We start from the raw sequence: 21,494 nt of genomic DNA, 5'->3' as shown, positions 1-21,494 counted from the left end.
TGGGAGCAACATGGGGGGAGTAATTACGCTAGCGGGGGGGGTGGGAGGGGGGAATTACTGGGTTGCTGGTATGGGAGGGGATGGGCGGGGGGGGCACCGCCTGGGGGAGATACAGCTGCGTGGGAACCGGGTGAGGAGCTGGAAAAAGGTGATGGCTAATCGACAAGGGGGGGGGGGGGTAGGAAGCCCCCCAACCCGGCTGATCACGTGGAACGTGAGAGGGCTGAACGGGCCGATAAAGGGGGCACGGGTACTCGCACACCTTAAGAAACTTAAGGCAGATGTGGTTATGTTACAGGAAACGCACCTGAAACTGATAGACCAGGTTAGGCTACGCAAAGGATGGGTGGGGCAGGTGTTCTATTCGGGGCTAGATGCGAAAAACAGGGGGGTGGCTATATTAGTGGGGAAGCGGGTAATGTTCGAGGCAAAGACTATAGTGGCGGATAACGGGGGCAGATAAGTGATGGTGAGTGGCAAACTACAGGGGGAGACGGTGGTTTTGGTAAACGTATATGCCCCGAACTGGGATGATGCCAATTTTATGAGGCGGATGCTAGGACGCATTCCGGACCTAGAGATGGGAAAGCTGATAATGGGGGGAGATTTTAATACGGTGTTGGAACCAGGGCTGGATAGGTCGAAGTCCAGGACTGGAAGGAGGCCGGCAGCAGCCAAGGTACTTAAAGATTTTATGGAGCAGATGGGAGGTGTAGACCTGTGGAGATTTAGCAGACCTAGGAGTAAGGAGTTCTCGTTTTTCTCCTATGTCCATAAAGTCTACTCGCGAATAGACTTTTTTGTGCTGGGAAGGGCGTTGATCCCGAAGGTGAGGGGAACGGAGTATACGGCTATAGCCATTTCGGATCACGCTCCACACTGGGTAGACTTGGAGATAGGGGAGGAAACAGGAGGGCGCCCACCCTGGAGAATGGACATGGGACTAATGGCAGATGAGGGGGTGTGTCTAAGGGTGAGGGGGTGCATTGAAAAGTACTTGGAACTCAATGATAATTGGGAGGTCCAGGTGGGAGTGGTCTGGGAGGCGTTGAAGGCGGTGGTTAGAGGGGAGCTGATATCAATAAGGGCACATAAAGGGAAGCAGGAGAGTAAGGAACGGGAGCGGTTGCTGCAAGAACTTTTGAGGGTGGACAGACAATATGCGGAAGCACCGGAGGAGGGACTGTACAGGGAAAGGCAAAGGCTACATGTAGAATTTGACTTGCTGACTACGGGCACTGCAGAGGCACAATGGAGGAAGGCACAGGGTGTACAGTACGAATATGGGGAGAAGGCGAGCAGGTTGCTGGCACACCAATTGAGGAAAAGGGGAGCAGCGAGGGAAATAGGGGGAGTGAGGGATGAGGAAGGAGAGATGGAGCGGGGAGCGGAGAGAGTGAATGTAGTGTTCAAGACATTTTATAAAAAATTATATGAAGCTCAACCCCCGGATGGGAGGGAGAGAATGATGGGCTTCTTGGATCGGCTGGAATTTCCCAAGGTGGAAGAGCAGGAAAGGGTGGGACTGGGAGCACAGATCGAGGTAGAAGAAGTGGTGAAAGGAATTAGGAGCATGCAGGCGGGAAAGGCCCCGGGACCGGATGGATTCCCAGTCGAATTCTATCGAAAATATGTGGACTTGCTCGCCCCGGTATTGACGAGGACCTTTAATGAGGCAAAGGAAAGGGGACAACTGCCCCCGACTATGTCTGAAGCAACGATATCGCTTCTCTTAAAGAAGGAAAAGGACCCGCTACAATGCGGGTCCTATAGACCTATTTCCCTCCTAAATGTAGATGCCAAGGTCCTGGCCAAGGTAATGGCAATGAGAATAGAGGAATGTGTCCCGGGGGTGGTCCACGAGGACCAAACTGGGTTTGTGAAGGGGAGACAGCTGAACACGAATATACGGAGGCTGTTAGGGGTAATGATGATGCCCCCACCAGAGGGGGAAACGGAGATAGTAGTGGCGATGGATGCCGAGAAAGCATTTGATAGAGTGGAGTGGGATTATTTGTGGGAGGTGTTGAGGAGATTTGGTTTTGGAGAGGGGTATGTTAGATGGGTGCAGCTGTTGTATTGGGCCCCGATGGCGAGCGTGGTCACGAATGGACGGGGATCTGCATATTTTCGGCTCCATAGAGGGACAAGGCAGGGATGCCCTCTGTCCCCATTATTGTTTGCACTGGCGATTGAGCCCCTGGCGATAGCGTTGAGGGGTTCCAAGAAGTGGAGGGGAGTACTTAGAGGAGGAGAAGAACACCGGGTATCTTTGTATGCGGACGATTTGCTACTATACGTGGCAGACCCGGCGGAGGGGATGCCAGAAATAATGCGGATACTTGGAGTTTGGGGATTTTTCAGGGTATAAATTGAACATGGGGAAAAGTGAGTTGTTTGTGGTGCTTCCAGGGGAGCAGAGTAGAGAAATAGAGGCCCTACCGTTGAGGAAGGTAACAGGGGACTTTCGTTACCTGGGGATCCAGATAGCCAAGAATTGGGGCACATTGCATAGGTTAAATTTAACGCGGTTAGTGGAACAAATGGAGGAGGATTTTAAGAGATGGGATATGGTATCCCTGTCAATGGCAGGGATGCAGGCGGTTAAGATGGTGGTCCTCCCGAGATTCCTCTTTGTGTTTCAGTGCCTCCCGATGGTGATCACGAAGGCTTTTTTTAAAAGGATTGAAAAGAGCATCATGGGTTTTGTGTGGGCCGGGAAGACCCCGAGAGTGAGGAAGGGATTCTTACAGCGTAGCAGGGATAGGGGGGGCTGGCACTACCGAGCCTAAGTGAGTATTATTGGGCCGCTAATATTTCAATGGTGAGTAAGTGGATGGGAGAGGAGGAGGGAGCGGCGTGGAAGAGATTAGAGAGGGCGTCCTGTAGGGGGACTAGCCTACAGGCTATGGTGACAGCCCCATTGCCGTTCTCACCGAGGAACTACACCACAAGCCCGGTGGTGGTGGCTACACTGAAGATTTGGGGACAGTGGAGACGGCATAGGGGAAAGACTGGAGCCTTGGGGGGGGTCCCCGATAAGAAACAACCATAGGTTTGCCCCGGGGGGAATGGATGGGGGATATGGAATGTGGCAAAGAGCAGGAATAACGCAACTGAAAGATCTGTTTGTGGATGGGAAGTTCGCGAGTCTGGGAGCGCTGACCGAGAAATATGGGTTGCCCCAAGGGAATGCATTCAGGTATATGCAACTGAGGGTTTTTGCGAGGCAACAGGTGAGGGAATTCCCGCAGCTCCCGACACAAGAGGTGCAGGACAGAGTGATCTCAAAGACATGGGTGGGGGATGGTAAGGTGTCAGATATATATAGGGAAATGAGGGACGAAGGGGAGACTATGGTAGATGAACTGAAATGGGAAGAAGAGCTGGGGAGGAGATCGAGGAGGGGCTGTGGGCAGATGCCCTAAGCAGGGTAAACTCGTCGTCCTCGTGTGCCAGGCTAAGCCTGATTCAGCTTAAGGTATTACACAGGGCGCATATGACTGGAGCACGGCTCAGTAAATTTTTTGGGGTGGAGGATAGGTGTGCGAGGTGCCCGAGAAGCCCAGCGAATCATACCCATATGTTTTGGTCATGCCCGACACTACAGGGGTTTTGGATGGGGGTGACAAAGGTGCTTTCAAAAGTAGTGGGGGTCCGGGTCGAACCAAGCTGGGGGTTGGCTATATTTGGGGTTGCACAAGAGACGGGAGTGCAGGAGGCGAGAGAGGCCGATGTTTTGGCCTTTGCGTCCCTAGTAGCCCGGCGCAGGATATTGTTAATGTGGAAAGAAGCCAAGCCCCCGGGGGTGGAGACCTGGATAAATGACATGGCAGGGTTTATAAAGCTAGAGCGGATTAAGTTCGTTCTAAGGGGGTCGGCTCAAGGGTTCACCAGGCGGTGGCAACCGTTCGTCGAATACCTCGCAGAAAGATAGATGGAATGGAAAAAAGAAGGCAGCAGCAGCAGCCCAGGATCGGGGGGGGGGGGGGGTGGGGGGAGGGGAGGAGGAACCAGAAGGACTCTCAGGGTTGTTAATATATACTGTATAATATGTATAGGTCGTTGCGACAGATAATTATATATTGGACTGTTAAATTATATTTTTGGAGAGTGTTACTTGTGATAAAGCAGTTGCCAATTAGGGTTAATTTTCATTTTTGTTATTTATTATTTATTCATTTTTTGTTTATAAAATAGGTCATTGTTATTTATGTTGTTATAATATTGTGTAAAGGATGCACAATGTATTGTGTTGGTTGACCAAAAATTTTCAATAAAATATTTATTAAAAAAAAACAAAGCCGGAATGCCGCCTTGTGTTCAGTAACCATTCTGTAGGTAAGGAACCAATCAAGTTGAAATATTTATACACTGGAAACCATGAAGTGATAAACACTTAATATCCTTCAGTTTTGATTTACATTTTCAGACAGTGAATTAAATGATTGATTGGATTAAGGTGGAAACCGAAGAAAAGATTAAAAAATAAAGATTTTGTTAGAATTTAGTTTTTATCATTATGAAGATCTTTTGACAATCCACAAACATGGGGCTAGTGAAGGTGTTTAGCATTAAATTTCCAAGTTAGTATACCATTAAAAATCCAGGTCAAAAGGCATAACCTTTTCATGGGTTTTTACAGTGCAAATTGGAAGTTTTTGTTCAATTGCTAGATCAGTGGCATTTGCAGTCTGTGGGAAACTCTACAGAGCCGCCACCATATGGAGAAGGGCAAGAGTCACTGACAAGTTTTGAAATTAGACGTTTTTCCACACACATGTGGACTCTTAAGTTGCTGTCAGTTTTAATGGAGTAATGATGGAACATGCTGCCAGTTTTGCAATCTTTACCACAACAACATTCTGAGAGTGTCTCTTGAGTGACAACCATGAGCTTTAAAAGTACTTTGTCCTACGTTTCCCAGCAAAAGCGCTAGCATTGTTATGGTCTTTGCATCACTGACTAGAATTGTGAAGAATAATATGATGTACCTCAAGGAAACTTCCAACAGTACTGCAATCAGTCTATTCTTTTTATAATCTTACACTGAACAAACTTTCTCAATGTTTGAAAGAAAAGGCTGACAATTGTGTTATTTACCTCTCAGGCATGTTGAAAGTTAATGTGACCTTGTGATTCACAAGGGACCATTAATAGCAGTCCTACAAAATTGGATTTAATTCAGGAAATATCTTTGTTTGCAATCAAAATACTGATGTGCTCCATGCACCAGTACTCTTGCCAAATGGTGAAAATAGGCTTCTGAATTGTTTGCTTCTCATGCAGGGTTTGAAAAAAGTGCATCTCAGTAGCATTGCACTAAATGTCTTACTCATTGATATGATTGCAAAAAATATCGGTTGCTCCCAACTCTGTATACTTCAGCCTTGGAACTTGCACCAGGACCAGTTCCACATTAGTGAAGGAAAAGTAGCAAACCAGTGTTCAGTCAAAGAAAACTGTCGGTGCTAACGCCGCTGTACGAGAATCATGAGTTTGAGCCGGGGTGGATGGATAGTGTATACAGGAGGCGGAGGGAAGTGGGGCTTGTCAAGGTGAGGGATTTGTATTTGGAGGAAGGGTTCGCCAGTCTGGAGGAGCTAAGGGAGAGGGTAGAGCTACCGAGGGGTAGTGACTTCAGGTATCTACAGGTTAGGGACTTTGCACGAAATGTCTGGAAGGGGTTCCCTAGATTGCCGGGATACACCCTGCTGGAGCGACTGCTGCTTCCGGATGTGGAAGGGAGGGAAGAATTGGGGATATATATAAGTGGCTGGGGGGCAGGGAGGCGAGCCGGTGGTGAAGATCAGGGAGAAATGGGAAGCGGAGTTGGGAATGGAGATCAATTGGGGAGTATGGAGTTAGGCACTGTGAAGGGTAAACGGGACCTCCTCTTGTACAAGGGTGAGCCTAATACAGTTTACGGTGGTGCACAGGGTGCATATGACTCGGGCGAGAATGAGTGGTTTCTTTCAGGGGGTAGCAGATAAGTGTGAGAGGTGTGGGCAGGGGCCAGCAAATCATGCGCACATGTTTTGGGGTTGTGAAAAATTGGGAAGATTCTGGGCGGGAGTGTTCGTGGCCTTAGCCAGCATAGTGGAGGAGGGAGTGGACCCGGACCCTTTGGTGGCGATGTTTGGGGTTACAGAGAAGCCGGAGCTCATGGATAGGAGGAAGGCCGATGCCATGGCCTTCTCCTCTCTGATTGCACGGCGACAAATTTTACTGGAGTGGCGGTCGGCATCGCCACCGGAGGTAGCAGCATGGTTGAGTGACCTGTAGGACTTCCTGCGGTTAGAAAAGATAAAGTATGAGTTAAGGGGCTCAGCAGGGGAGTTCGAGAAAAGGTGGGGGATGTTTGTGACCGTGTTTGAGGAGCTGTTTGTCACGGGGCGGGGGGGGGGGGGGGGGGGGGTGATAAAGGAGGAAAATCTGTACAAACTGTATAGTTGATTGTTGGGAAGAATGTTTCCCGGGGTGTTTATTTGCTGTAACCTACTTTGATACAAGTTTGAATAAAATGCGTTTAAAAAAAAAAATATATGTATATTCGATCAAAGGTCACCGATTATATACAACATATAATTTCAAATGTAATGAACGAAACAAAATTCAAAATTGTATACAAGTTTGACAGTGAAAAAAAGATGATGGAAAAATGAAAAGGGACATGGGGTGGATCCTCTGGTCCCCCAGCCACGTTTCTTGGCGGCGTGCCATTCACCGGGGGCGGGATTCTCTCTTACCCGCCACTTGTCAATGGGATTTCCCACTGAAACCACCCCATGCTGCCGGGGTGCGCTGCCGGTGGGAACAGGGAATCCCAATGGCCGGAGAATTCCATCCCACATGTACTGTATTAAATGCTACAATGTAAAGGGCATTAAGATCTGGGAGTGCACATAGGTGGCAAGGCAAGTTGAGAAGATTGTTATAAAAATATATAAAATCCTTGGCTTTATTAATAGAGACATAAGAAGCTGGCCCAAATCAAATTCCGATACCTGGGGATCCAATTAGCCCACGACTGGAAACTGATCCATGAATGGAACCTGCCAAGTCTGATGGAGTAAGTAAAGAGAGACCGACAGAGCTGGGACTCACTCCCTGGCAGGGAGAGTGCAGATGATCAAGATGAACTGTTCCCAGATTCCTCTTCCTATTCAAATCCCTTCTGATCACTAAACTGGTCAAATCATGGTGTTTGTGGGGCGAGGGCCGTCCAAACCTGCAATTCTACCATCAGGCAGCCACCGCAGAGAGTGTGTACGGCGCTGGGTCGAAGAGCTGGGAGTGGAATGAGTACAAACGAAAGGAGGGTTCCTGCATGGGAGCATCCCTCCGGATGCTGGCCACTGCCCCACTCCCATTCCTGCCAGACAAATACTCAAGGAGCCTAGTGGTGGTGGCCACGTTGAGAACGACGTGGAACCAGTTCAGGCACCACTTCAGACTGAGAGCAATGTATATCACGGCAGTCATCTGGAAGAACCATAAATTCCCCTGGTGACACTAGATGCCACCTTTAAACGGTGGAACCAGGAGGGGCCTGACAGTCGGGGACCTATACATCGATGGCAGATTAGTTGGGCAGTACGGTAGCACAAGTGGATATCAATGTGGCTTCACAGCACCAGGGTCCCAGGTTCAATTCCCCACTGGGTCACTGTCTGTGCGGAGTCTGCACATTCTCCCCGTGTCTGTGTGGGTTTCCTCCTGGTGCTCCGGTTTCCTCCCACAGTCCAAGGAAGTGCAGGTTAGATGGATTGGCTATGATAAATTGCCCTTCGTGACCAAAAAGGTTCGGAGGGGTAGGACTCTGGAGTGAAGCACTGCACAGGGTGAACTTCATTTCCTCATGTGCACGACTGAACGTAACATAGCTGAGTGCACAGGGCTCACCTGACAAACACGCATGAGTCGGTTATTTCCAGAGGTGGAGGATAAATGTGAATGGTGCAAAGGAGGCCCAGTCAAACCCCCCCCCCCCAAATGTTCTGGTCCTGTCCCAGACTGATCATTTACTGGACTGCCTCCTCTAAGGCCATGCCCAGGGTTGTGGGAGTGAGGATGGAGCCGTGCCCACTCGTGGTGGTCTCGAGATGATCTCGGAACAACCAGAATTGTTAATGGGGAGAGGGGCAAGCGCCCTAACCTTTGCATCTCTGCTGGCAACCAAAGGGGAAGGGGAGGAAGCTCGAACTGGCTGGCATGGTAGCACAAGGGGTTAGCACTGCTGCTTCACCGCGCCAGGGACCCGAGTTTGATTCCCGACTTGGGTCACTGTCTCTGTGACATCTCCATGTTCTCCCCATGTCAGCAAGGGTTTCCTCCGGGTGCTCTGGTTTCCTCCCACAAGTCCCAAAAGACGTGCTTGTTAGGTGAATTGGACATTCTGAACTCTCTCTTGGTGTACCCAAACAGGTGCCGGAATGTGGCGACTAGGGGCTTTTCACAGTAACTTCATTGCAGTGTTAATGTATGCGTACTTGTGACACTAATAAAGATTATTATTACTGGCAAAGAAATGGGGAGGAGGGGGGAATAAAGGGTGGGGAGGGGGGACAGGGAATAACAACCAGGCGCAATGCAAATAAGGCAGGGCAGCCAGAGGGAATAAACGTTAAATACATACACAGGTGTACGGTCTATCCAGAAATATGCCCAGGTGGCACCAAATTCACACTCCTGGTATGTTAATACCAGGTGACGATGCACACAGCATTGGAACGGCACAGAGGGAGTGGCCGAGGTTGGCGATGCCAAAACCAGTCTCCCAACAATAATACTTATACACCCACTACATAATATATATATATATATACACACACACACACACACACACACACTTTGTCAAAATCTCTTTGTTACTGTTTAATGTTCTTGGCAATTTAACTATGAAATGCCAACCAATGAAAATGATTTAAAAAAAAGAATATTAAGTGGAGAGGAGATTCAATAGAGGTGTTCAAGATCATGATGTTTTGATAAAGTTTCCAATGGCAGAAGTTCCAAAATCAAAGGACACCGATTTACAGTGATTGCCAGAGACAGCATAAGGAAACACCTTTTTCATACCAGGTCATACCAGGTCATGATCTGAAGAGACAATTGAAGCAGTGAAGGAAGCAATTTTACCAGCAACTTTCAAAAATAAATTGAATACCTGAAGGAATAATTTATGTTGTTATGGTGAAAGAACACCATAAGAATGGGCAGCACGGTAGCACAGTGGTTAGCACAGCAGCTTCACTGCTCCAGTGCCCCAGGTTCGATTCCGGCTTGGGTCACTGTCTGTGTGGAGTCTGCACGTTCTCTTCGTGTCTGCATGGATTTCTTCTGGGTACTCCGATTTCCTCCCACAGTCCAAAGATGTGCAGGTTAGGTGGATGGGCCATGATAAATTGCCGTTAGTGTCCAAAAAGGTTGGGTGGGGTTACTGCGATACAGAGATAGGGTGGAGGCGTGGGTGTAGGGTGCTCGTTCCAAGGGCCGGTGCAAACTCGATGGGCCAAATGGCCTCCTGCACTGTAAATTCTATGAGTGGAATTATTTGGACAGCTGTACCAAAGTCAACTCGGGGCCTCTTGTGCAATTTGAGGTTACAATATATTTAAGTGAAGACTTTATTCAGGTTAAAGATCACAAAAGTACATTCTATGGATAATTTGTGAAGATATTTCTTGGGAAGTTAAATTACATTTTAGAACAATGTAGTCGAATAGATTGTCATATTTTCCACCCAAGCAAACGTGGCAAATATTTTCAGGTGCTGATTGGATCCACTTGAGTAAGTGTGCTTTTGAAAATGGTATTAAAAAGATCGATTTGTCCCTTGGATGAGATAGCAATCTTTGTGAATCTTGAAGTCATATCACTTGGTAAAATGAAAACATTGATCCTTTGGAATTAGCCAGGTTGACATGTTATTTTTAAGTATGCTTGGTGCTGCCCCTGTCTTGCATTCCTTCACTCTTCATTGATCCAGGGTTGCCCTGATGTGATGGTAATGGTGGAGTGGGGATATACTTGGCATGGTTGCTAGATCTGATCAAAATCTCTCCTATTTAGCACAGTGACTGTGCAGTTGTCCACAAGGATTGTGCAGTCGTCACTCCGACAAATACTGTCATGGACAGGTGCATCTGTAATAGATAGATTTGAGGGCGATGCCAAGTAGGTTCTTTCTTCTTGGTTCCCAGTCCACCTGGGCAGCTCAGAGTCAATCACATGGCTATGGACCTGGAGTTGCATACAGAGCGGTTTTCCTTCCCAAAACGGCAATAGTGAACCGGATGGATTTTTATGACAATCGCTCATGGTTTCACGGTCACTATTAGCAAGACTAGCTCTTTAAGTTCAGGTTTATTTGGTTAGATTTAAAACTGTGTTCCCAGAGCATTTGTCTGGGTCACTGGGTTGCTAGTCTGGTGACATTAGCACTGTGCCATCACTTCCCCTGTTTAAAGTCAAGGAAGATGTATGTTTTGGGAAGAAAGTCAGACTATTTGGATTGCCCTAGCAAAAAAAAAGACAAAGGTGCAATTGGCTGAATGGTTTCTTGTGCCACAAAGTACTGTAGTTCCACAGCACCAAGCACTGTTCTGCTCTTTTACCTTTGTGCTAACACATGCATACTTCTAGCAGAGGTCAGTAGCCCACACTGGGAATGGGAAGACTGGAAGATTTTATTTGGCATAGATTTAGGGCTGAGCTAAACTGTAGCTCATCATTTTTTGTCCTCCTTTCATATGTAAAATGTTAAAACAGGGACATGTGCCATTTGTGGCCCACTTATCTTTTGAATCACAAGAGAATTGAAGAGAAAAAGACCTTGGTTTTGGTACGAAGTTAAATTTGCAATAAATTAATAGATGCATTATAAGAAGCAGCTGGCTTTCTCAGCACAAAATTGATTGCATCAAAACTAAACCACTTTATTGATTACCATGTCTTTTCATTTATTTCAGGGACGGGAAGGAGCAAAGATTGATCCATGGGAAGATGCAGACTTCCATATTTATAAAATCACTGATCGGTTTGGTTTTCTACAGTAAGGCTCTATTCATTTTCAGACTTGCTCCCCCCCTCACCTCCCAATGCCATGCATTTACTGTTATTAATTGGTTGCCCACAGCGTCCCATTTTATATTCTTCATCTTTAAAGATATAGGTTTTCTAATATTTTGTGCTGTCCATGGTATTGGGGCTCATTCTCTGCAAATTAGTTTAAGACTTAATTGACCTGACCTATCCTCCTGGGGCAGTTACTTTGGAACTGAAGGAATAAAGCACAGCAGAGAACCTTGAATGGGATTTGGAAAACCATTCTGTGTGCATGACTTTTCAGAATATTGGTCATCTCTGGTCATTTTTCAGAATGGTTTGGAATTGCTCCAAGACACGTGTGCACACACAGAAACTTGCACGTATTCCATGCGCCTGATTAGAGATGTGTTGGAGGAATCCTGACAAGAAATTAGGTCTGATTGCAGGTGGCCACTGAGCTGGTAAAGTTGATGCTTTGAAGGTAGTACTTTTGAGTGTAACCTGGGATAGTTCTTGAATAAAACAGAATCTCCTGATTTATCTTTCTTGTTAATGAAGAAATAGGATGCCTCAAGTATTTTCTGCTGACAATTAATTAGTGTTTCCAATCCATGTGAAATAAAACACATGTTTTAAATATGCTGGGATTGATATTTCTTTACCAGTGAAATGACGCTACAATATGTTTTGGGGCAAATAAGTCTTTAAAGCTCATAATTTTGCCGGTTTAAAGATATTGAAAAGAGCTGAAATAACTGACCATCATCTCTCACTTGTCTCTTTGTTCTCAAATGAATTTTTCCACAGAGGTGTTCTGTTACTGTTCCTCCTACTCTATTACCATATGAATATTAGCACAAAATAAACCGAAAAAAGTTGTTGTGTCCAAGAGAATAACAAGCTGTGGCTGTATAATAAAAAGAACGATGTCATACAGTGGAAAACTAGTGTTAAATAATTTCTAGCAAAATCATTTAATTCATGATAACACAATCTGATAACTAAAACACTTGGAGAAATGGACCAGAACTGTCACCTTTACATTTTATAAATTGAGCAGAGATTCTTTATGCTCAAAGGCAATGATGCATTTCAGGGTGAGATGAGATTGATGTGTTACTTCCTTTCTAGTGTGTTCAGATATACTTTCATATGTACTGTGGTTTAAATCTGGTTTCCTGTCTTTGTACAAAAAAGAAAAATGGAGGTCAAAAAAAGATAAATGCTATCTCTGAAAACCAGATGCTGATAGAACTGTTGAATTCACAAACGGTTGAAGATGTTGACGATGACTTTTCCAAAGAATATTTTTACTCCTCCTCTTATACATTTTTTTCTATTTGAAACTTGCACAGTATAACATATGTCTCTATCTTTTTGTTTCTCCACAATGTCACTGACAGACCTGAATGGAAGTTTAAGTTGTACAGATTTTGGTTTTTGGCTCATTGCTATGTGTTGGTGACATAATTAAAAAAAAAAAAAAATCAAAATGTGGGACTATTACATTTCAGTTGAAATGTGATTTGATATCCTGCCATTGCAATTTGTTTTCTTCAAAGTAAGGCAATCCTGTTTATGTTGCCCTGTTGCAGAAGTGACATCAAATAGAACAACAGTAATACATTTTGTGGACTATGTAGAATGCTTGTGATGCAAGTGACAGCTTAGTGGACCAAGACTTTTGCCTCTTCAATAATGATACTTAATTTCGAAAAGTATTTTAAATTCAGGGTATTTTGAAATGTTAGTGCAGTTCAAAAGGTGCACATGATTTTGTTTACAGTAGTGAAAGATGTGTTGCAAATATGATTATTGAAGCTCTTTTGCTTTCGTTAACAGTGCTGAGGAACTACCAATGCCTGATGCGGTCGAAGAAAGGGTAAGTAAAAAGCTGTCACCCCATTTATGTGCTGTAGTGCAGTAACCATTTTGCTGGAAGGATTTTTAAAAACCAATTGGATAGTGAAATGGCAGAGTGTTGTTCCGATGATATTTAATTGACAGAGTTGGCAAGTTTTTGAAATTTGAACAAATTGGAAATAGGATGTCTAGAATTTTGAACAGTAAATGACTCCTCCTTGTATATATGATGTTGTGACAAAACAGTCACTAGACAAATCATGTATTGTTTGCATCCATTTGTGGTGCTGTATGGAATTCGGTTTCTGCCACATACTGAAAGATTTAAAGAACGTATCATTAAGTTATTTTGATTAGTAAGCTAATTGACAAAATATCAGTTATAAATGGCTCAATTATCAAAATTTGCTAATAGGACTCAGACTAGTTGACGAAAATATTAAAGTGAATTCTTGCATTGAATATTCTGTTCTCTGCTGAGGGCTTTCTCATTTGCACACATTTTTTGGCTTAGTATCATAGAATTGACAATGCTGGAGTAGGCCATTCGGCCCATTGAGTCCGCACCTTGGAAAGAGCACCCTACATAAGCCCACATCTCCACCCTATCCCCAAAACTCAGTAACCCCACCTAACCGTTGGACACTAAGGGGCAATTTAACATGGCCAATCCACTTAACCTGCACATCTTTGGACTGTGGGAGGAAACCGGAGCACCCAGAGGAAACCCATGCAGACACTGGGAGAAAATGCAAACTCCACACAGTCACCCGAGGCCGGAATTGAACTTGGGTCCTTGGAGCTGTGAGGCAGCAGTGCTAACCGTTTGAATTCAGATCATAAAGTTCAAGGCCTTGTAATCGACAGTTCTGAAAATTATTTAGTTATACTGGTTAAATAGAACCTTGGAAATACAATAGTAAAATGGTTTAATGATTTATGAAGTGATCAGGTTTGGATGCACTGAAGTTTATAAAGTGGGACGAATGGGAGACCAGCCAGGTGAATGAACATTGGTGGAGTTGACAAAGAGACAGATGAGGTTTCCAATGGAAGCTGAGCAGGGTAGGATTAGGAGTTGTTTGAAGTTGTTGATATGATGCCAAATTATAGGGGAAGGAAGTGGGGGAAATTGGTAGGAAGTGGTTAAGCTCCAATGGATGTGCTGATTAAAAAGATTGATGGTCATCTCACATCGAGGCAAATATTCACATTCGCCTCGTGTCTACATGGGTCTCACCCACACAACTCAAAAGATGTGCAGGGTAGGTGAATTGATCATGCTAAGTTTCCCCTTAATTGGAAAAATTTAGAATGAAAAAAAAGGGGAAACTAGAATGGTCATCATCCATTGTGTATCCAGGATTCTGAAATTGGAGGTTAATTCACCGGGTTCTACAACCTCCCTTGAAATTTGCCAGTAGCTCTGCAAAGTTGGAAATTACAGGTGATTTTCTCACCATTTCTATAATTTCAGTTTACTCTTGGGATAGTAACTCAGACACTGCCCAATCTTTAGCAATCCAGTATTAAGTGTAGAAAATCAAACTGTTGACTAGCTTGTGAAAAATCACTTCAATTTTATTTGAAAGACTTATTGTTATCAGTTGCATTGGAAATCATCTTTAACAAATGTGGGAAGCAACTATATTATTGTTTATATCATGTTATTTGTAACATTTTAGAACATACAGTGCAGAAGGAGGCCATTCGGCCCATCGAGTCTGCACCGACCCATTTAAGCCCTCACTTCCACCCTATCCCTGTAACCCAATAATGGCAGCTAACAACCTGTTTTATATTCAAAACACCTTGTATTCACATTAAAATACCCACTGTAATGAATTGTTGACTTGTGTTAACAGCTAAAGCAAATTGAGATTGAAAGAAGGGGAAAATGGCTAAAAATGTTGAAAAGCTGGGACAAATACAAGAACAGTGAAAAGGTAAATCTGCCCTGCTAATTCATTTCACCAGCTTTCACTTTACATAGAAATGCAATTTCCACCCTAATGCTGCTTAATTCAAAGCTGTTGGATATTTTAATAGTAAATAACATTAAATATTTAGATAATGTTTGCAACGGTGCATGTGCACCAAGTTATTAATTGATCTCGGAAGGTCAACTCCATATTCAAATGTATTTATTCTCAATTTGTAAAATGCAAAAGTGCTCTATTTTGACGGTACACCTAATTACATTTTACTCTGGCAACATGGTGGTGCTGCATATTGCAGTAGGTACATTTGGAAATCTCGCGTTTAAACCCAATTTATAATCACAGCAAAGATATTGGGAGACGGGCTGAAGGAAGCTGACAAAATAGTGCGAAGATGGAAATGGCAGCCAAGGTCACACCTCCGCTCAATTGCAGTGATCAGTTTTGGTCAATATACTGCTTCCCTTGGGTTTGTATTGTTTACCATAATTGTGACCAGCCCATGACTGCAGAATGTGTGGTCTGAGGGAGAACCTTTGCTCAAAGAGAATAAACGGTTTTATGCCCTTTGAGGAAAAGATCAAAAAACATGCCAAATGCAAGTTTGTACAAGAAGCCATAATAATTCACCTTCAGAGTAACCTTGATTTTATAATAATCAAGGGCGGTGGGGGGGGGGGGGCAGTGGGGAGAGCGAGAGGTAGATTGACCATGGTGATGATGACAGTTAGGAAAGCTCAAGTGCAGTATGTTTTTCGGAATCATTTGCTAGATGCACTAAAATAGAAGTTAGGAAGGGAAGTTAGTTTCTCAAGGTTTTAATGAGATTGGAGCTGAGGGAGCAAGAGGTCATTTTTATGAAAAGCTGAACTTGGGGAGAATAATGGGGAGATGGGAGAGTTGTACATTTTATGCAACGTAACAGGAGAAAATTGTCTCAAGATAAAATACATGACAGTATGAAGTAGAGTCTGAAGCTTTTCTTTCAGACCAGCTTCAGAAACTTTCAGACCGGCCTTTTGAGCCTGCTCCACCTTTCAGTATGATCATGGTTGATTCTCAATCTCAATGCCATATTCTCACTTTCTTCCCATACCCTTTGATGCCAATAAAATCTAAAAGACATCTGTTTCTTTCTTGAATACATTCAGTGACTAGGTCACCACAGCCTTCTGTGGAAGAGAATTCCACGGGTTTGCTACTTTGAGTGAAGAAGCTTTTCCTAATCTCAGCCCTAAATGATCTATCCTGAGGCTGTCTCCTTTTTCTAAATTCCCCACCCAGGATGTCATTTTGATTTGGCTAGATCTGCAACACCTTTCTCCTATCTTTTTGAATCTTTCCAGTTCACTTTGCTATTCTTGAACTCAAGATTGTCTAAGGGAGAAATACGAATTCCAACAATTTGTTTTTTTTAATTTCTTGGTTCATGGGATGTGGCATCACAGGTTAGGCCAGCATTTATTTCCCATCCTTAATTGCCCTTGGGATGTAGATGGGGTGGCAGGTTATCTTGAACCGCTGCAGTCCATGTGTTGCAGGAACACCCATAGTACTGTTAGCAAGGTAGTTCCAGGATATGAACCCAGCGACCGTGAAGGAATTGTGATTTAGTTCCAAATCAGTGGCTTGGGGGGGAAACTTGCACATGGTCATGTGTCTGCTGCCCATGTCCTTTTAGGAGGTCGAGCTGCAGGTTGGGAGGTGTTATCAAAGGAGCTTTGGGGAAATGCTGCAGTGCATCTTTTAGATCAGTGTTTTTCAAACTTATATTCCCGGAACCACTTTTGTCAACTGGCCAACCTTGGTGACCTCCGTCGGCTGGCCTTCACAATGCACACCACGTTCACTTACCTTTAATGCGAAAGGGGAGTCTGCTTCGTCCGCACAATCTGACTCCAATCAGGTTCACAGGAGGAGAGGGTAATACTCATTTCAAGTGCAGAGTTCAGTCAGTTCCTTTGTGCCATTTTCACACTTGTGAGAATGGAAAATCCAACCTCACAACAACATTTTTGTTTTACTCAGCACAGGATGCTCCTGGGAGATGCTACTTCAGAATGCTGACCGTTGACATTTTTAATGTTGTATCATAGTTCAGGTAAGGGGCAGCACGGTAGCATTGTGGATAGTACAATTGCTTCACAGCTCCAGGGTCCCAGGTTCGATTCCGGCTTGGGTCACTGTCTGTGCGGAGTCTGCACATTCGCCCCGTGTGTGCGTGGGTTTCCTCCGGGTGCTCCGGTTTCCTCCCACAGTCCAAAGATGTGCAGATTAGGTGGATTGGCCATGATAAATTGCCCTTAGTGTCCAAAATTGCCCTTAGTGTTGGGTGGGGTTACTGGGTTATGGGGATAGGGTGGAGGTGTTGACCTTGGGTAGGGTGCTCTTTCCAAGAGCCGGTGCAGACTCGATGGGCTGAATGGCCTCCTTCTGCACTGTAAATTCTATGATAATCTATGATTTAGCATGGCCAATCCACCTACCCTGCACAGCTTTGGGTTGTGGGGGTGAGACACACGCAGGCACGGGGAGAATGTGCAAACTCCACACTGACAGTGACCCGGAGCCAGAATCGAATGCCAGGTCCTCAAAGCTGTGAAGCAGCAGTGCTAACCACTGTGCCACCATGCCGCCCAGCTGCTTCATTAATAACCTTCACTCCCTCATAAGGTCAGAAGTGGGGATGTTTGCTGATGAATGCACAATGTTCAGCATCAAAGAACAAAGAAGTGTACAGCACAGGAACAGGCCCTTCGGCCCTCCAAGCCCGTGCCGACCATGCTGCCCGACTAAACTACAATCTTCTACACCTGGGTCCGTATCCCTCTATTCCCATCCTATTCATGTATTTGTCAAGATGCCCCTTAAATGTCACTATCGTCCCTGCTTCCACCACCTCCTCCGGTAGCGAGTTCCAGGCACCCACTACCCTCTGCGTAAAAAACTTGCCTCGTACATCTACTCTAAACCTTGCCCCTCTCACCTTAAACCTATGCCCCCTAGTAATTGACCCCTCTACCCCGGGGAAAAGCCTCTGACTATCCACTCTGTCTATGCCCCTCATAATTTTGTAGACCTCTATCAGGTCGCCCCTCAACCTCCTTCGTTCCAGTGAGAACAAACCAAGTTTATTCAACCTCTCCTCATAGCTAATGCCCTCCATACCAGGCAACATCCTGGTAAATCTCTTCTGCACCCTCTCTAAAGCCTCCACATCCTTCTGGTAGTGTGGCGACCAGAATTGAACACTATACTCCAAGTGTGGCCTAACTAAGGTTCTATACAGCTGCAACATGACTTGCTAATTCTTATACTCAATGCCCCGGCCAATGAAGGCAAGCATGCCGTATGCCTTCTTGCAACGACTTCGATACTGCAGCAGTTCATATCTTTTATGCAGCAGGATCTGAACAATATTCAGACTAGGGATAAGTGGAAAGAAACATTCGCACCACACAAGTGCCAGGCACTGACCATCTCCAATAAGAGATAATCTAACCATCTCCCCATGACATTCAATTGCTTTACAATCGCAGAATCCTCCACTATCAATGGCGAGGGTTACTGTTGAATACAATTTGAACTGGACATGCATTTAAATACCGTGGCTAAAAGAACAAGACCGAGACAGGGAATTCTGTAGAGTCAAACTCACCTCCTAACCCCCCGACGTCTGTCTACTATCTGTCAGAAGCACAATGGAATACTCTCCACGCCTGCACGAGCACAGTTCCAACAATACTTAACAAGCATGACACCATTCAGGATAAAACAACCTGCTTCTTTGACACCTCACCAATTCCTTCACCACTGACACACAGTGACAGCAGTATGTACCATCTACCACAGTAAGTATGTGCTTTTGCGCCAAATCATGGAGGGGAGCATCTTCCATTTTCTAGCTGCTAGCAAGCAAGGTAAGAAGACTGTGAAGAGGGATCATTTTGTTACAAGAAAGAGATGGCCAGAGACACAAGTAAGCATCATTTGAACTAGCCAGGATCTCAAATGTGAATCTGCAGGAAAGAGTTGGCTTATCCTCGCCTTTGTTAAGTGCACCATAATCCTTCTTCCCAGCTCCGATGTGTATGGTGCCATCAGATAGTTCGGGAAGACTGTTTTTGCAAAGTATCAGAAGCCCTCCTCATGCTGGAGCCCAAACTTCACTCCCAACTCCTCCAAGCTTGCAAACAGTCCTTCCAAAAAGAAATTCTTCATCTCCTTCACCCCTCTCTCCTCTCATCCCCAGAACCTCCCATTCACCCTCCCTGGCTCAAATCCATGGTTGCCTCTTAACAGCATCACCCTTGAGCCTGCCTTCAACTTAAAGTGCTGCCGGAATTGCCTCCAATTCTTCATCGTGGCTGAAGTTTTTACTTTTAAAATAACTTTTTGCAAAAGCCAGTTGCTGGCTTTGCCCTCTTTGTATTCCTGGTATTAGAGAGGAGCTTTGTTTAATTGTTTACAACTTCAGTGTTATCATCTTCTCATTGACGTTTTGCTCGATTTCATATAATAGTATTTTTTAAATTTAAATTTTAGTAGGCGCTTGTGTCTACCCAGAATACAAGATTATTATAAGGTGACATTATTAAGGTAAATTGGAACCTTATATTTCCATGATCTGTAATAAGTGATCAGGAAACCAGGAATTATTGTTAACAAATGAGCCAAAACTGCACCATTTTTTTACTTTAAGGTAAATATTTTATCATGTGAATCACATCATTTATGGACACAAAATTGCATTTGAAATATTAAGGAAATATTTTCAAAGGTTTAACATTACGCAGCTCACTCAATCAATATGTCAGCCCCAGCCAAATATTTCATTAAAATTCAAATCATTACAAAAGATTAAATAAAGTATAAATTATTTGTCGGTACGTTGTTTAAAATGATTGCATTATCAGTTTTCACTGGTAAATAACTCTTGAACTTTATGACCCTTTTGGAACATTTAAAGAAAAATGTTCTTGAAGCCAATTAGTAGGATATGTTGCCATAACATGGGTGGGACTGGTAACTTCCTGCATAGTTTGTACTGACTGCAAACAACAAACTTCGAACATTTCACTTCAGTTTAAAACTGTCAGCTGCTATATGTGTCTCCTTTCATATTTTTTAATTGTTGATGACTACTGTCATTTCAGAATGCTTTACTGCAAAGTAACATGCAACCTATTAAGCAATGCAATGAAACAGGAGTAAAGATATAATTGCAATTCAAGAGAACAAACGACACTAAGGCAGCAAAATGTCAGAATTTACAGGCACAATGTCATGTGTGTGTTAATACTAAACTGCACACATAACTTGTACATTTGCGGAATACCACATACAAGAGATTTCTTCGGGTGAGTCGAGCCATGGGGGTCACCCATCAGCAACCAGAGTGTAAAACATGGGCTCTGAAAGCAGCCATTTCTCAAAAGGGAAATCAGTAAAATTAACTATTGTTGGGAGGTGAGCAGAGCATTATTACAAGAGGATGAAGTTAATCTGTACCAGAAACGTCGGGAGATAGAATCATAGAATCATAGAAGTTTACAGCATGGAAACAGGCCCTTCGGCCCAACCAGTCCATGCCGCCCAGTTTTTACCATTAAGCTAGTCCCAGTTGCCCGCACTTGGCCCATAACCCTCTATACCCATCTTACCCATGTAACTATCTAAATGCTTTTTAAAAGACACAATTGTACCCACCTCTACTACTACCTCTGGCAGCCCATTCCAGACACTCACTACCCTCTGAGTGAAGAAATTGCCCCTCTGGGCCCTTCTGAATCTCTCCCCTCTCACCCTAAACCTATGCCCTCTAGTTTTAGACTCCCCTACCTTTGGGAAAAGATGTTGACTATCTACCTTATCTATGCCCCTCATTATTTTATAGACCTCTATAAGATCACCCCTAAGCCTCCTACGCTCCAGGGAAAAAAGTCCCAGTCTATCCAGCCTCTCCTTATAACTCAAACCATCAAGTCCCGGCAACATCCTAGTAAATCTTTTCTGCACTCTTTCCAGTTTAATAATATCCTTTCTATAATAGGGTGACCAGAACTGCACACAGTATTCCAAGTGTGGCCGTACCAATGTCTGGATGAGCTGGATTCTGTTTTTGACTGGGTGAAGAGCATCAGGAGATTAATCGAATAACTTATTGCAGAATGCAGGGGTTCTCAATAGAATCCCAAGACAAATACATTTTCAGTTTGCAGTTTGAAAAAATCTCATTACATCTTCCCACAATAGCTAAACCAGTGTACAGACCCTGAAGGGCATCTAATATAGAAGCAAAATACTGTAAATGCTGGGAATTTGAAATAAAACAAAAAGAAATATTCAGCAGGTCTGGCAATAACTGGAGAGTGATACAGTTAATTTTTCATGCCAAAAACCTTTCTTCAGAACTGGAAAATGTTAGAAACTTAATATGTTAAAAGGTGGTGAGATGGAAGAATGAAAAAAGGACGAACAAGAAGGACAGTGATGGGGTGGGAGACAGGAGAGATTAAGCAACCAAAGAGTTTGTTGCACAGGGCCCTAAGAGTGATAGTGGGACGAGCAAAGAAACAATTATCTCGAGGCGGTATGAATGGCAGAACGATGATGAAAAGCTGCTGTGCAAAAGCAGAA

General features: G+C 44.2%; 1 protein-coding gene across 16 annotated transcripts in view; it reads left to right on the top strand.

Moving 5' to 3' along the window:
- Window positions 1-21,494, top strand: part of usp6nl (USP6 N-terminal like) — a 373,327-nt gene that overhangs the window by 246,474 nt on the left and 105,359 nt on the right. For 14 of the 16 annotated variants that reach the window (XM_072471081.1, XM_072471079.1, XM_072471077.1 and 11 more), the window contains 3 exons: window positions 10,974-11,056; window positions 12,895-12,934; window positions 14,781-14,861. In XM_072471081.1, coding sequence (XP_072327182.1) covers window positions 10,974-11,056; window positions 12,895-12,934; window positions 14,781-14,861 — 204 coding nt within the window. The remainder of the gene's footprint in view (window positions 1-10,973; window positions 11,057-12,894; window positions 12,935-14,780; window positions 14,862-21,494) is intronic. The other 2 variants (XM_072471086.1, XM_072471082.1) reach the window with 1 other exon arrangement.

This window comes from Scyliorhinus torazame, chromosome 13 (assembly GCF_047496885.1).
Source record: "Scyliorhinus torazame isolate Kashiwa2021f chromosome 13, sScyTor2.1, whole genome shotgun sequence".
Lineage (NCBI taxonomy): Eukaryota > Metazoa > Chordata > Chondrichthyes > Carcharhiniformes > Scyliorhinidae > Scyliorhinus > Scyliorhinus torazame.
The sequence above is the reverse complement of the archived record's forward strand: the minus strand, read 5'-3'. Positions and strand labels throughout refer to the sequence as shown.